Raw genomic sequence first — 16,686 nt, 5'->3', positions numbered from 1 at the left:
TGTGACATCACTGATGAGGCTGGCTCTTAGGCATTGGTGGAATGAGGCATTATGACATCACAATCTCAGCTCTGGATACCAGAGACTGAAACTCTTCACACTAAGGGGGGAAGTGGGCCAAGTATAGGACAGTCGAGCCATTGTGACATCACTGATGAGGTTGGCTCTTAGGCATTGGTGGAATGAGGCATTATGACATCACAATCTCAGCTCTGGTTAAATCACTGCTATATGTAATACTACTACTACTACTTAACATTTCTAGAGCGCTACTAGGGTTACGCAGCGCTGTACAATTTAACATAGAGGGACAGTCCCTGCGCAAAGAGCTTACAATCTAAGAGACAAATATTCAGACTGATGCCCAGTTAGCTCACTGGCTAAAGTTAGGACAACCAACCAGTTAAGTATTGCCTTTACCCAAGTTCCACCCAAAGTCCATCATCATCATCATTGTTGCATTTGTACCCCACATTTTCCCACCTATTTGCAGGCTCAATGTGGCTTACATATTACCGTGAGGCGTAAGCCGCCTCCGGTGATGAAACAAATACAGAGTGATGTGGTAGAGAAAGAGATGTATGTGTTACGAGAGAAGAAAAGTTCCAGTAGCCTTGGCACTAACAGGTCAGCTACTGGGATGTTCAGCAGCATTGTCTTTTTAAGAGGTGCTGAATATGAGTGGTTAGGCAGGCACAGGTGATTTAATTGGGCCATGGGCTTGCTTGCCTGGTAAAATTGCTTTAAATATTGGACCATTGTAGCTTAAAATCCTGGCATTGGCCAGATACGCTCTTCTCGGAAACACTGCTGCTGCAAATGGTACATTAAATAATGCCACGGTGAGAAAGGGAAACGCTTGGCAGCAACGGAGAGTCATGTGTAACCGCAGAGCAGACTGGAAGTGAACGGAACATTCATCTAAAGCAAAAGAAAATTAACCCCCAGATTCAAATCTGGATATTCAGTTTGGGCACAGATCCCAGATCTACGCATAAGCTAATTAATTAATTAGGCACTAACAATTATTGGAGTTAATAAGCACTTCATTGGCAGTAATTAGGAGTTATGCCCGAATCTGTCCTACACCCTATTCTATAACATGCTCGCTTACGTTTCATAGCGCAACTCAAAAGGGGGGGGTGTGGCCATGGGAGGGGCATGGGTGGGACAGGGGCGTTCCCAGAGATCAGGCGCCTTGTTATAAAATACTTGGATTTCTGCGCTGAACTGCCTCAATGCTTGTGCCCAAAGTTAGGTACAAAGTGTGTATCAACGGCATTCGAAAAATCAATGCAGAACGCTATTCTATAAACGTCACTTTTGGTTGAGCACGGTTTATAGTCCAGCACTCAGAGCCAATTCCTGCTCCTAAAGTTGGGTGTTGCTTTTTATGCCAGCTGAAACCTGTTTAAGGGGTCCTTTTACTGAGCCGCAGGACAAAAAGCCCTGCAGTAGCGGCAGGGGCCGTGTTTCCCAGGCACCAGGGCCCTTTTTATCACAGTGGCTAAAAAGCCCCTTAAAAAATGGCCGTGCAGTAAAATTACTCTTACCGAGTTGCCATGTGAGGGGAGCCCTTACCGTCACCCATTGAGGTGGCGGTAAGGGCTCCCGCAGTAACCCGGCGGTAACCGCCAGGTTCGTGCCACGCTATAAAATAAGAACATTTCTCCAGTGCACCGGAAATGGCGCACACTCAAAGAGGATCTACCGCCGGGCGTCTGCCTTGAGCCTGCAGTAGTTTCCGGATAGCGTTTGGTAAGCAGGTGTTGTGCTTACTTTGTAAAAGGGTCCCTAAATGCAGGGCCCAGCTCCCAGCATTTTAGCGCAGAAATGGGGCTATTCCCGTGATTCCTAAACCTGGCCCTGGAGGTACCACAGCCAGTCAGGTTTTCAGGATACCCACAACGAATATTCATTAAAGTTACGTCCATGCACTGCCTCCGCTGCATGGAAATGTATCTCATGAATATTCATTCTGGATATCCTGAAAACCCGACTGGCTGTGGTGCCTCCAGGGCCAGGTTTGCGAACCACTGGCCTATTCTATAACCCTGTGAGCAACATTTCGAAACGCCCCTGCCCTCTTCTGACCATGCCCCCTTTTGAATTGTGCACTAGGGTATTTACACATGTGGCTGTAGAATAAGGAGCAGGCAGGCGACCGCACCTAGAATATTGTGTCCAATTCTAGTTGCCGCATCTAAAAAAAGATGTAAAGGAATTAGAGAAGGTGCAGAGAAGGGCGATGAAAATGATAAAATGGATGGAACGACTTCCCTATGAGGAAAGGCTGAGAAGGTTAGGGCTCTTCAGCTTGGAGAAAAGGCGGCTGAGGGGTGATATGATAGACGTCTACAAGATAATGAGCGGAGTAGAGCGGACAGATGTGAAGCGTTTGTTTACACTTTCAAACAACAACAAAACCAGGGGACACAAGATGAAGCTAGAATATGGTAGATTTAAAACAAATAAGAGAAAGTTTTTCTTTACTCAGCGTGTAGTTGGACTCTGGAACTCGTTGCCGGAGAATGTAGTGACAGCAGCTGGCCTTACGGAGTTTAAAGGGGGTTTGGACAGATTCCTGAGGGAAAAGTCCATTGAACATTATTTTTTAAAAAATTGGGGGGGGGGGGGGTTACCGGGTTCTTGAAGCCTGGATTGGCCGCTGTCGGAGACAGGGTGCTGGGCTTGATGGACCCTTGGTCTTTTCTCGGTATGGCGGTGCTTATGTACTTATTGCCAATTAGCTGCCATCAATTTGATTGCTAGTTAATGGCTCATTAGCTATTTAAGATGTGCGCACAACTTGGCTCTGACAAAATCTCAGCGCCATAGATAGAATCTAGGGGTAAACATTTATTCTGTAAAGACCAGTCCACACAAAGCTCCCTTTACAAAATACTATCTTAGCTCAGACCATAATGGCCCTAACTTTGGCCACCATTTAGGGGGGCTTTTACTAAGCCGCTCATGACACCTCAGCGTTTACAAGCAGCTGATTTCTACCGTGAGCTTAAAACGCTACCGCGGATTGGTAAACGACCCCCTTACTGGCTGTGTGTATCACTCAAGAAAACGTCTGGCAAATTAGAACAGTTTTAGCCTAGGTCACGCTCTGCCTTATATATGACCTCTGGCTTCAGGCCCCTTTTCACATGCAGTGCTCCTGCTATCAAGATCTGGTGGCCTGCCCATCTGTACACATGATTGCCGTGCCTCCTGTACAGCCGCTCGCTCGCTGCTTCTAGATTGGGTATAACAGGCTTTAGAACATCTCACAAACCTGATGTAATTTTCAGGTAGTGCATTTTAAATTCTGCAGGTAAGAACTTACTTATGCATGTGAGATTTCCTGGGCAACTGCAATGGTAAAGATCTCTCTCTCTCTCTCTCTCTCTCTCTCAAAGATTGAATTTTGCATTTATAACCCACTTTACTAACAAGTTCTAAGCAGTTTACATTTAACACAGTATAGTATCAAAAGCTTAGCAAACATTACTGAATTTGTCTCCTATAACTCTTCATAATGTAACCCACAATCATAATGTAACAAACTGTACCTCCATAATTCACAACATATTGTAAGCCACACTGAACCCGCAAATAGGTGGGAAAATGTGGGATACAAATGCAATAAATAAATAATTGGTAATAACTTGGGAAAATATATAATATAAAATTAATTTGTAAGAACTAAAATATTGAACTTAGCATGTACTGCAAAAGAATTTCAAACACCAGATTTACATGTTTCTAGAATAATATTATAGCAATACCATTAAATACGCATGAAGAAAACAATAATGTGTCTTTATGTTATTAAATTCCCAAAATAAAATGCCATTTATGCTGGCTGAAAGGAATCTTCCTTGAAAAAAACTGCAGACTGCCCAAAATACAGCAGCCAGATTAGTCTACAAGGCGATGACATTCAAACGTGCAGCCCCTTTGCTTATAAAGTCAGAATAGCATTCAAATCATGTACATTTGTTTTCAATAGTCTATATGGCTGAACCTCTGATTATATGCAACCTTTAATTGATCTCCCCCTTCGCAACGCTCTCCCTGGTTCAAGAGATTATCTAACCCTCCACTATCCCAGTTGCAAAAATGCAGTCTACAAGTCAACCTATATTTCAGGATAAACTCTTACCTCTGTATGAAATGGGGGAATTCCCTCCCCAAATTCATCAGGTGGGAACCCAATTATTTGATATTCTGGAAATACCTTAAAGCCACTCTGTTTAAGCAATTTCTCACAGATGATCATGATTAATTTAACCCCCTAATTGTACAATTATGTCAATTTCTCAGTTCCATTCCAATTGTTATTATACATGACTATATGGATGACTGTAAATTGTTACCTTTTTGCATCTAGCATTCGTTACATATTGTAATACTCAATCCTTTTACTTTGTTATTACTACTTACTGTACATCGCCTTGAGTGAAATCCTTCAAAAAGGCAGTAAATAAATCCTAATAAATATTACTACTTAATGTATACTATCCCACATCGCTTTTTATACTGTTAATTGCAATAAATTGTTTGCCTCATTGAACCTGATCTATTGGGATTATGTGGAATATAAATGAAATAAATGCATACATATATACATACATATATAAAATAAAAAATATAAGTACTGTAACTGAATAAGGAGTTGTATCTTTTCATTTGGTACATTCTCGATATGTGTAATCAAAAGACAAAAAAATTTAATTAAAATTAAACAACAAAAACATAAAATTAAATGAAAATTAATCTGCAAAAATACACTTACCATTTCATTTTCTTCCCCTTCATTTAGTAACGCACAGTGGTCTTTCTTTTTCTCACCTAACATATTCTATGAAGTTTGTGTTTCAATGATGATGATCTTAAAATTTGGCCAAGTTAAGAAGAGGTTGGGATAAAATAGAGAGATGTGATGGGATTTGAACAAGCTATATTGATCCTCTACTGGGGTTCCTCCCACTATTTTAATCCCAATGTACACGAGGGAAGAAGGTAGCTCCGCCTCAAAAGGTTTCAGGTGCTCAAAATCATTGTTTTCATGAGTTTCATCATTTTTCCTCGTCACGTTATTTGCTGACTGACCTGTACCAAAGTTGTAAGTTACAATGAAGTTGCGACAGAGAAAGATAAATGTGGCAACCTGAAGTATGATAGCAAAATGTTCCATGATAGCCCTTTTGTATTTCCTTTGTTCCAGGAGAGAAGGGTCAGCCTGAGCATCTTATGATCTAGATTAAATTACACAGCGATTATATATATTACTTTGAAATGTCGAGACTGAGTATTTCATGATGAAAATGTCATCCTTTTTTTCCACTAGTAAGTGGAAGGCAGAGACATGGTAAGGAATGTAAAGAGAAATGGCTATTCTTTCATGCCTTGTCTGGATTTCGTCTTTTATGACAACGTGGAGCTGTAATGAAAGGTCAGAACTAGCCCCTGGGTAACCAGTACTTGGAAAAATGTATCCTTACAACAACCGTTTCCACTTCACTGTAAATCCCATAGGCCACCTTCCTACCTCAACAAATAATGTACTTATTACTTTTCTAAAGATTGTTTATCATTTTCAGAAGTAATTAATAGAAATGAAACAAAACAAAGAAAAGAAGATGATTCCTTTTTTCAGTCGACTAACTTAATACATTTTTTGATGAGCTCTTGAAGGTAACCCTTCATCTTCAGATCAGAAATTTAGAAATCTTAATTGAATATATATATTTCCAAGCCAGTGAATCATTTGCTGCATATACCGATTGTTACCCAACAAGTAGGTCTCATGCTTTCACCATCACCTCCCCAAAAATTATAGGGACAACTTTGAACAGTCTAACCACCACCCCCACCCCCTCTACAAAGCCATGCTAGCGGCTGTTGGTGCAGAAATGCTGACACAGCCTGTTCGCTTTGAATGGGCCATGTCAGCATTGCCGTGCGGCTTTGTAAAAGGGGGCCTAAGAACATAAAGGTGAATTGTACATCGCCTCCAGTAAATTAGGTAGGTACCGGTCTTCTGTGGCACCGCTCACAGGCGACTGCCTATTCCAGATACTATTGAATACTGCACAATGTCAACAGTAACCTGCTGGCAGGGATTTTGAGAACTTAAAGAACTTTTATTTTTGAATGATTGCTTTCCATTAGAAGGGAGGTCAAATAGTGAAATAATTTTCCAGAGACAGCCTCACTGAATTGTCTGGTAGGGTTGGCTTTATGTTGACTCATCCGTCCAGATGAATGGTACCTGCCATGGCACATGCGTGATTTGATACTGACCAAAACCGAGGCCCTCCAGAAATCAGTCATAACCAAAATGGCCCCACTAGCCCTACACAGTTAGGTAAAAAATTAATAAGCTACAGATTCTACCCAACTCCAACACTTAAAGAGATAGTAGACCCATGCTCGTTCTCAGCGCTTCAAAGTTTTGGAAAAATGCGGTAGAAAGAAAGTTCAAAATGTTACCTTAATCATAGGTGTAGCCACAGGTGGGCCTGGGTGGGCCAGGGCCCACCTACTTAGGGCTTAGGCCCACCCAACAGTAGCACAAGCTTAGCGGTAGCTGGTGGAGATCCCAAGCTCCGCCAAGAACGCTACTCTCAACGATACCGGAACCTGCGCATGCTCAGTTTTCAGCGCATGCCTTTGCAGACTGCCGTTGGAAAGAAGCGTTTTCCTGCCAGCTTAGATATTTTTTGGGTGGGGGGGGGGGGGGGGGGGGGAGAGAACACTTGGTGCCCACCCACTTCTTGCCTAGGCCCACCCACAATCTGTTGTCTGGCTACGCCCCTGAATCATAGGTAGGACAAATTACACTGCTTCAAAATTGGTGTGTGTGGGATCTAGAGCAGTGGTTCTGCTTTTAAGGGATAGGCACAAAAAAGACAATTCTTTACGTTAACACTTAATGTCAGATGCCAGATACATGTAGAGGTTCAACACCACCAACTGGCATTTATGGACATAAGTGCCAGGCACTGTTCTAAAAGTACATGCCACCATCATTTAACGCATAACTGTGAGTTGATGTACAGTGCCAGTAGTGTAGCTACGGGTACCTTGGGGGCCTGCCCCCCCCCCCAAATTGGATCCAGGGCCTTTGGTTTGGCTGGCGGGGGGTTGGAGACCTTCGCCAGCTGAAGCCTTTCTCCAGCGCTGTTCTCTGCGCATTGCCTGCCCTGCTTCCTCTCACGTCACGTGCATGCTCAGTTTTGGGGAACGTGAGCATGCGCGTAAAACCGAGGAAGCAAGGCAGGCAATGCGCTGAGAACAGCGCTGGAGAAAGGCTTCAGCTGGCGGGGTTTGGGGATCCCCACCAGCCAAGGTATGTTGGGTTGCGACGGGGTGGGGGTTGCAGTAGGGAGGCAGGCCAAACCGTGCCCACCCCACACACACACTTTGGGCTCAGGATCCCTCAAACATTGAGATCTGGCTACGCGCTTGATGTACATATGAGTAGAGCAGTAGCACAGCATAGGCCTACCCAGTGGTTGTGCCAGAGTCTCCTCTCTTCCTCTACTCCTATAGCAGCCCAGCATCTCCCCCCTCTGTGAACTCCCCCATCCCTCCCCAGTGTACCTCAGAGGCATTCCAGCAGCCGCAACAATTTAACTTTGCTGCCCGCAGGGTTCCTTTGCCACGTTCCACCCAGTAGCGTAGCCAAGTTGAGGGCATGGGGGAAGTGGAGAGCAGACTTCTGACAGCGCTGACACGGGAAAAATAGGTGCTGATGCTGCTGGAAGTCCATTTGGGGGAGCAGCTGCTCCCCTGGCAACCCACCTAGCTACGCCTCTGGTTCCACCCTCCTGCCCAATTAAACCCTGCTGAGCTGGATGGCCACTGATATTCAGTGAATTTCTCCACTAACCAGCCATTCCCTAACTGGGTAGATTGTGGGTGGGGGCTAGGGGTGGGTCTTGGGAGGAGCTAGCACTTAGCCAATTAGTGGTGATATCCAGTCTGCTAACTGGCTAAGCAAGCAAATAAAGTTAGGCCAGAAAACAGTATGTCCTAACTTAATGCTGAGTTAATCAGACATGAGTTGCAATATCGGCTGGTGCCTGGTTAAATTCCAGGTCGGTGCACATACCCAACTCCAGATATTCATGTCCCAACATTGACTATCCGGGATTAGTTCAGCCCGTAGCTGGGAATGGCTTATAAGCCGGGCTGAAGTGCCCCCCCCCCCCCCCCATTATATCTAATTTGTATATCAGGCTTTCCAAAAATACTAGGACTAGGGGGCATGCGATGAAACTACAGTATAGTAAATTTAAAACAAATCGGAGAAAAATTTTTCTTCACCCAACGTGTAATTAAACTCTGGAATTCGTTGCCGGAGAAAGTGGTGAAGGCGGTTAGCTTAGCAGAGTTTAAAAAGGGGTTGGACGGATTCCTAAAGGACAAGTCCATAAACCGCTACTAAACGGACTTGGAAAACTCCAAAATTCCAGGAATAACATGTATAGAATGTTTGTACGTTTGGGAAGCTTGCCAGGTGCCCTTGGCCTGGATTGGCCGCTGTCGTGGACAGGATGCTGGGCTCGATGGACCCTTGGTCTTTTCCCAGTATGGCATTACTTATGTACTTATGCATTATAACCTCAAATGCCCAGTGTACCTGAATGTAACTCACCTTGAGCTACTACTGAAAAAGGTGTGAGCAAAATCCAAATAAACCATTTGAGATTCTGTTGCTACTATCTGAGATTTTACATGGAATGTTGCTACTATTTGAGATTCTGTTGCTACTATTTGAGATTCTAGATGGAATGTTGCTAGTGGAGGAGTGGCCTAGTGGTTAGAGCACCGGTCTTGTAATCCAGAGGGAGCCAGTTCAAATCCCACTACTGCTCCTTGTGATCTTGGCTAAGTCACTTATCCCTCCATTGCCTCAGGTACAAACTTAGATTGTGAGCCCTCCTGGGACAGAGAAATATCCAGTGTACCTGAATGTAACTCACCTTGAGCTACTACTGAAAAAGGTGTGAGCAAAATCTAAATAAATGCTAGGTTATATTTCTAATTAAATAGGTAAAAGTGTAAGATCATTATTTCTATTTCATTTGAAAGTAAAACAAAAGTTCCATTCATATATAGTATACAATTTGACATTAGTAGTAATAGAAAGTAAATGTAAAACATACCTTGCTGTGAAGTGGGAAGACTCCATTGTAAATCTCTCCCTTAGTTCTGTGCCAAACTGGTAACTCTGGAAGTTAATAACTGTGGAATTTGCTGCAGCTAGCGTTCATATAAAGAGAAATACCATTCTGCCTTCTTCCACACCTATCTCTGATGTTGCATCAGGCACATTTTGCAGGAAGCTTCCCTATAATCTCAAGTGCTGCAATGGTAGGGAAAAATGTGCCACATGAGGATAAATGTGAACACCACAGGCAACACCAGCTCTGTGGAGCCACTGTTGCTTTTGCTCCACCCTCTCAGTCTGCTCTGTAAAGCTACCACCACATCTGCTGTATCCATCTACCCTCAAAAATGTCCTGGATATTTTTACTTCTTTTGAAGGTTTAAAACCCAAGGAACAGAGAGTGCCATAAACAGAAAGGCTGCACCATTTCTGAAAAGGATTTGCACTGACTCAGAGTTGGTGGTCCACATAAATACCGCATAAGAATCACTTTAGGGTCTTTTGGGGGTCCTTTCACTAAGCGGTGGTAAGCACTGATCCGTGCTTCCCATGAACTAAAATGCGCTACCGTGGGGCACGCTTACGCACCTGGCATTTGTGCATGCTTTCCCAGATCAAAAAAATACTTTATATTTTTTAGGGCTCGGGAATGTTTGGGGGGGGGGGGGCAGAGTGTATTCGTGCCCAGCACTAATTGGTTAGCACAGTTACATTGCTGCAAGCCAACCAATTAGCCCATAAGAACATAAGAGTAACCAGTGGACCATCTAGCCTAGTATCCTGTTTTCCAAACAGTGGCCAAGCCAGGTCACAAGTTCCTTGCAGAAACCCAATTAGCAGCAACATTCCAGAACCCCAAAGAGAAACAAGATTCCGGAATCCCCACAAATAGCAAGATTCCATGTAGAACCCCAAAGAGTAGCCACGTTCCATGCTACCAATCCCGGGCAAGCAGTTGCTTCTCCTTGTCTATCTCAATAGCAGACTATGGACTTTTCCTCCAGGAATTTATCCAAACCTTTTTTAAACCCAGATACGCTAACCGCTGTTAGTACATCCTCCAGCAAAGAGTTCCAGAACTTAATAATTCGTTGAATGAAAAAATATTTCCTCCTATTTGTGTCCCCTAGTAGGACTTGTACTCGTTCTACACCACTCAGGATTTTGTAGACCTCAATCATATCTCTCTTCATCCGTCTCTTGTCCAAGCTGAAGAGCCCTAATCTCTTTAGCTGTTCCTCATACAAGAGGAGTTCCATCCTCTCGCTCTTCTTTGAACCTTTTCTAATTCCACTATATCTTTTTTGAGATAGGACAACCAGAACTGAATGCAATTCTCAAGGTGCTGTCACACCATGGAGCAATACAGAGGCCTTATAATATTTTCGGTCTTATTCACCATCTCTTTCCTAATAATTCCTAGCATCCTGTTTGCTTTTTTGTCCACCGCCGCACACTGAGCAGAAGATTTCAGCATATTATTTATTTATTTTTGTTACATTTGTACCCCGCGTTTTCCCACTCATGGCAGGCTCAATGCGGCTTACATGGGGCAATGGAGGGTTAAGTGACTTGCCCAGAGTCACAAGGAGCTGCCTGTGCCTGAAGTGGGAATCAAACTCAGTTCCTCAGGACCAAAGTCCACCACCCTAACCACTAGGCCACTCCTCCACTGTTGTTGCTACTATTTGAGATTGTACATGAAATGTTGCTATTCCACTAGCAACATTCCATGTAGAAGTCGGCCCTTGCAGATCACCAATGTGGCCGCGTAGGCTTCTGCTTCTGTGAGTCTGATGTCCTGCACGTACGTGCAGGACGTCAGACTCACAGAAACAGAAGCCTGCGCAGCCTTCTACATGGAATGTTGCTAGTGGAATAGCAACATTCCATGTAGAATCTCCAATAGTAGCAACAGAATCTCAATAGTAGCAACATTCCATGTAGAATCTCCAATAGTAGCAACATTCCATGTAGAATCTCCAATAGTATCTATTTTATTTTTGTTACATTTGTACCCTGCGCTTTCCCACTCATGGCAGGCTCAATGCGGCTTACATGGGACAATGGAGGGTTAAGTGACCTGGCCATTAATGGGGAAAATGGAATTGTGGTCATTTTACAGCCATGCTAAATTGGCCTCAGTGCGCAGGGAAACCCACACGCTAATCATAGCGCATGGCCCCTATTAGCGCAGCTCAGTAAAAGGGTCCCTTGGTTTGTTAAGAAGGAAATTGTTATAAGACGAGGCTCCCTTAGTACACACAAGACCTATAAAATGAATAAGTACATAAGTAATGCCACACTGGGAAAAGACCAAGGGTCCATCGAGCCCAGCATCCTGTCCACGACAGCGGCCAATCCAGGCCAAGGGCACCTGGCAAGCTTCCCAAACATACAAACATTCTATACATGTTATTCCTGGAATTGTGGATTTTTCCCAAGTCCATTTAGTAGTGGTTTATGGACTTGTCCTTTAGGAAACCGTCTAACCCCTTTTTAAACTCTGCTAAGCTAACCACCACGTTCTCCGACAGCAAATTCCAGAGTTTAATTATGCGTTGGGTGAAGAAAACTTTTCTCCGATTTGTTTTAAATTTACTACACTGTAGTTTCATCGCATGCCCCCTAGTCCTAGTATTTTTGGAAAGCGTAAACAGACGCTTCACATCTACCCGTGGATAGGTGAATAACGCAGGTCTAGACAATTAAAATTCTTTTTAGAAACAACATACAGCCGCACTGATCCATCAGCTACAGGGTTACTGGGGAAAAAATATTTGGAAAGTACAGTAACTGCATGGCCATCATGTCCCATTTTTTAATAAATTCTCAAATACAATAAGAAAACGTGGCGGTCCTTTTCCTAACCCATGCTAAAAAAGTGGCCGGCGCTATTCAATAGAAGAATTTTTATTTCTGCCATTAATGACCACATGCTAATTTCCAAACTAGCGTGTCAGCATTATGCCTGAGCCCTCTACCACCTCCTGTTTAATAGGCGGTAAACACTCACACGTTACTTGTGCAGTAATCGGGTAATGTGACTCATGCTGCCCGATTACTGCCAGGAACACCTATGCCCCGCCCACCGCTCTAGAAATTAAAAATTATTTTCCATCACGGGAAATGATGCATGGCAGACTCAGAACTACCGCAAGGCGACTGGGCGGTAGTTGCTATTTTGCTGCATGATACCTGCACGGTAGCCCCTGCCACTGCTTTGTAAAAAGGGTCCCTTAGAGGTTAAACACAATTTTTCTTGGCTGGAATTCTCCAAAAGACTATTATTTATTTTATTTATTTACTAGTAAAAAAGGCCCGTTTCTGACTCAGATTAAACGGGCGCTAGCAAGGTTTTCCTCGGAGTGTGTATGTTTGAGAGAGTGTATGTGAGAGTGACTGTGTGTGAGAGAGAGAGTGAATGTGCGAGTGTGTGTGTGTGAGAGAGAGAGAGTGAGTCTGGGTGCAAGTGTGTGTGTGAGAATGAGAGTGTGTGCAAGTGCGTATGTGAGACACAGTGAGAGAGAGAGAGAGTGTGTGTGAGACACAGACTTTCTGTGAGACTGAGTGTATGAGACCAAGAGAGTGTGTGAGTGACTGTATGACACATAGAGAGTGAATGTGATACAGTGTGAGACATAGAGTGAGTGAGAGAGAGAAAGACATTGACTGTGAGAGAGAGAGTGTGTGTGTGTGTGTGACAGAGATACCTCTCCCCCCCCTCTGGTGTCAGACCCCCCCTCCCTCCCTCTCTCTGGTGTCAGGCCCCCCCCCCTCTCTCTCTCTGGTGTCTGAGCATTACTGTGCAGGATGCTGAGCTCTGGCTGTGCTTCAAGGAACTGACCAATCCTATTTAATAGAATGCACCTCCAACATTCTGAAGCCGAGAAACCTCGTGTGGTTGGTCACTTCTGCTTGTGATGAACCCGGAAGTACGTGATGTCAATTCAGGAGACGGATACAGAGAGCAGGAATGCCTCAGCCACGCAGTCAGCTTCAGAATGTTTGGAGGTGCGTTTTATTATATAGGATTTGTTGCATTTGTACCCCACATTTTCCCACCTATTTACAGGCTCAATGTGGCTTACATAGTACGTCAACGGCGTTTACCCAGTCGGTTGATAACAAGTGCAAGGTTGAAAAGTGATCGTATGAGGTATATGTGGAGGGTCGGGAGGGATGAGGATTGCGTGTTGTCCAGTACGATCATAGTCATGTTGTGTTGCTGGGTGAAGAGGTTTACGTGGGGTCGTTGTGGTAGGCCTTTTTGAAGAGGTTGGTTTTTAGTGATTTCCTGAAGTTCAGGTGGTCGTGGATTGTTTTCAGGGCTTTTGGGAGGCCATTCCATAGTTGTGCGCTTATGTAAGAGAAGCCGGATGCGTAAGTTGTTTTGTATTTCAATCCTTTGCAATTTGGGTAGTGTAGGTTTAAGTAGGATCTTGACAGTCTGACTTTCTAAGTCTAAGTTTCTAATTGTATTAGTAAATTATACTTATTTAAGACTTCACTAATCCCATGAAGAAGGAAGGCCTATAATACTTCAAATTATTTTTAGACTCTGGATACGAAACCCTGCAAGTCCATTCTTCCAGTTAGTAGCTGCCTAATATGAACTCACCAGCTCAGCCGGTCTAAGTCTTTCGTAGCTGCTTGTAATTTTCCAGGGAGCTGGCAGCAGTTTCAAGTGTGCACATGAAAGTACTCACTTTCCCTTCCAAGTTCTTCAAAATAGGATTTAAAAGCAGCAAGTGGGGAAAGCAGGCAAAGCATGGCTCATGAAATTCTTTTCAACCCCTCCGCATGTAAATGCATGTGTGTGTGTGTGTGTGTGTGTGTTGGGGATGGGTTTTAGATGTGTGTGTACATGTTGGGGCATATCTATATAGGCACCTGTCCTTTCTGTACCAGCACTGACCACCTTTCATTTTTCTGAAACATCAGCATGTGCCTTTTCAGTAGCTTCCCTGAGGTTATGGAATGCACCACCGGGGCTTATTTGATTCTGCTCATCATTACAATTTAAAAAAGGTTTTAAAGATGCACGTGTGTGTGCAAACCTTCTCTGATTCGTGAGCTCTACTTGGCAGCTTCCTAGTTCAGGCTCTCTTGATGTATTGTTGTTGAGAAATGTTTGTTAGAATTGTTTTGTGTAATTTTGCAATTTTATGTATGTTTTTATTATGTAAGCTGCTTAGTGATAGGTGGTTTATAAATTAAAAAAAAAAAAATTTAAAATATTTTTTATTTCCTATATTAACTCTTTACTTGTTATACATATGCATAAAAATATTTTGAAATAAAAAAATTAAATTAAATAATGGACAGAGAGACTTCCTCCGAGTTTTCTCCCCAAATCCATAATCCTCAAAACAGTTCTTATGAGAACGCTTCCTTTCCAACATAACACAGCTCTTTATTGTGATTGTCAAAGCGGCAAACACATTCTTAGCTTAGGAAGACAAGTTACCCCTGCAAGATTCCAACTATAGGCTTCTTTTACTAAACCATGCTAGCGAGTCCTGCAAGGCAAATGAAAAGCCCATTCAATTCCAGTCTCTGGTTTCTGCTTTTCTCTTAACTCTCTTGCCTCTTGGTCCATTTGGCATTTCTTCTCTCTCCATGTCCATTATACATCTTCCCTCTGTGTCGCTATCACTCTGTTTAGTATTTCCTGTGTCCCTGCTCCTATCCTCCCACCATGTTAAGTATTTCTCTTCGCTGTATCTGCATTCTTGCCCTATCCAGTATCACCCTTCTGTGCCCCATCCCCCCTCATGTGTCATCATGTCTTTGTGTCCCTAACCCAACCCCCCCCCCCTACTGTCTGGCATCTTCCCTCAGTGCCTCTCTATCCCTCCCCTATCCAGTATCACCCTTTTGTGTCCCCACCCCCTCATATGTCATCATCCCTCTGTGTTTCTATCCTCCCCATGCCTTCCTCCCAGAAATTCAGCAAAGTTCCATCTCTTTCCTGCCCTTGACCTCACTTCTCACAGATCTCTTTCTGTTACTACTACTACTTATTTCTATAGTCTTAGGTCGACTGAAATGTTGAGATCACCGACCTTAGAGATGGGCAGCCTCGGGTTTCGCCTATAATGCAAACCAAGGACGCCCATCTGAAAAACGACCAAATTCAAGGCTTTTGGTCGTGGGAGGAGCCAGCATTCATAGGGCACTGGTCCCCCTCACATGCCAGGACACCAACCGGGCACCCTAGGGGGCACTGCAGTGGACATCACAAATTGCTCCCAGCTGCATAACTCCCTTACCTTGTGTGCTGAGCCCCCCAACCCCCCCCCCAATACCCACTATCCACAACTCTAAACTACTACCATAGCCCTTAGGGATGAAAGGGGGCACCTACATGTGGGTACACTGGGTTTTGGAGGGCTCACATTTACCACCACAAGTGTAACTGGTGGGGGGGGGGGGGGGATGGACCTGGGTCCGCCTGTCTGAAGTGCACTGCACCCACTAAAACTGCTCCAGGGACCTGCATACTGCTGTCATGGAGCTGGGTATGACATGGAAGGCTGGGATAGTGCTGGGCAGACTTATACGGTCTGTGCCAGAGCCGGTGGTTGGGAGGCGGGGCTGGTGGTTGGGAGGCGGGGATAGTGCTGGGCAGACTTATACAGTCTGTGCCAGAGCCGGTGGTGGGAGGCAGGGATAGTGCTGGGCAGACTTATACGGTTTGTGCCAGAGCCGGTGGTTGGGAGGCGGGGATAGTGCTGAGCAGACTTATATGGTCTGTGCCCTGAAGAGCACAGGTACAAATCAAAGTAGGGTATACACAAAAAGTAGCATACATGAGTTGTCTTGTTGGGCAGACTGGATAGACCGTGCAGGTCTTTTTTTCTGCCGTCATCTACTATGTTACTATGTTTATGGAAGGTTAAGAAGAGTCAGGCTCTACATGTAATACAGGAGCCAAATGCTCCATGGGATAATCCCATGGCTCAGAAGTCTGAGTGTAGGCAGGGTGCTACTCCGGGAAAACCAGATGGTCTTAGACTTGTCATAAGTAAGCTTCAAATGATGTATCCCCAGCCAGGCTGCAGTAGAAGCAAGACAGATGTTGAATGGGTAAATTTCTAGAGACAGGGGCTTGATGCTACCACAATCTGTATAATCATCAGCACAGGAAAAACTAGAAACATCAACATTTTGAATGAGTGTAAAGAGAGGAGAGAGAGACCAGTTAAACAGTCTGGGGGCTACAGATGAACCCTGAAGAACTCCAGATAAAAGTGACTTAGGGATGGACACACTAGAATTCCAGTCTACCTTGAACAGTCTATCTAAGAGGAAGGATTGCAACCAGTAAGAACTGTACCTGTAATACTGAATGCATATATACTGGTCAAGTAAATCTGCTCAATCCTGTTATTTAAGGAAATGAGTTATAACCAAATGGTTCAGCCTGCATAAGAGATGTTCTTAAATTTTAAAGTCCCACAAGATCTATGCATTCTCCCTGTTTTGCTTTGACTTCTGTTCCTTGA

At 44.0% G+C, this 16,686-nt stretch overlaps 1 protein-coding gene across 2 annotated transcripts in view; it reads right to left on the bottom strand.

The window, feature by feature from the left end:
- The window catches only part of LOC115478934 (probable cation-transporting ATPase 13A4), a 115,458-nt gene extending 110,526 nt beyond the window's left edge, over positions 1 to 4,932 (bottom strand). For both annotated transcript variants that reach the window (XM_030216590.1, XM_030216591.1), the window contains exon 1: positions 4,790 to 4,932. In XM_030216590.1, the coding sequence (XP_030072450.1) occupies positions 4,790 to 4,852 (63 nt within the window). In that variant the 5' untranslated portion in view covers positions 4,853 to 4,932. The remainder of the gene's footprint in view (positions 1 to 4,789) is intronic.
- Positions 4,933 to 16,686: the final 11,754 nt, after the last annotated feature.

This window comes from Microcaecilia unicolor, chromosome 10, assembly GCF_901765095.1.
Source record: "Microcaecilia unicolor chromosome 10, aMicUni1.1, whole genome shotgun sequence".
NCBI lineage: Eukaryota > Metazoa > Chordata > Amphibia > Gymnophiona > Siphonopidae > Microcaecilia > Microcaecilia unicolor.
The sequence above is the reverse complement of the archived record's forward strand: the minus strand, read 5'-3'. Positions and strand labels throughout refer to the sequence as shown.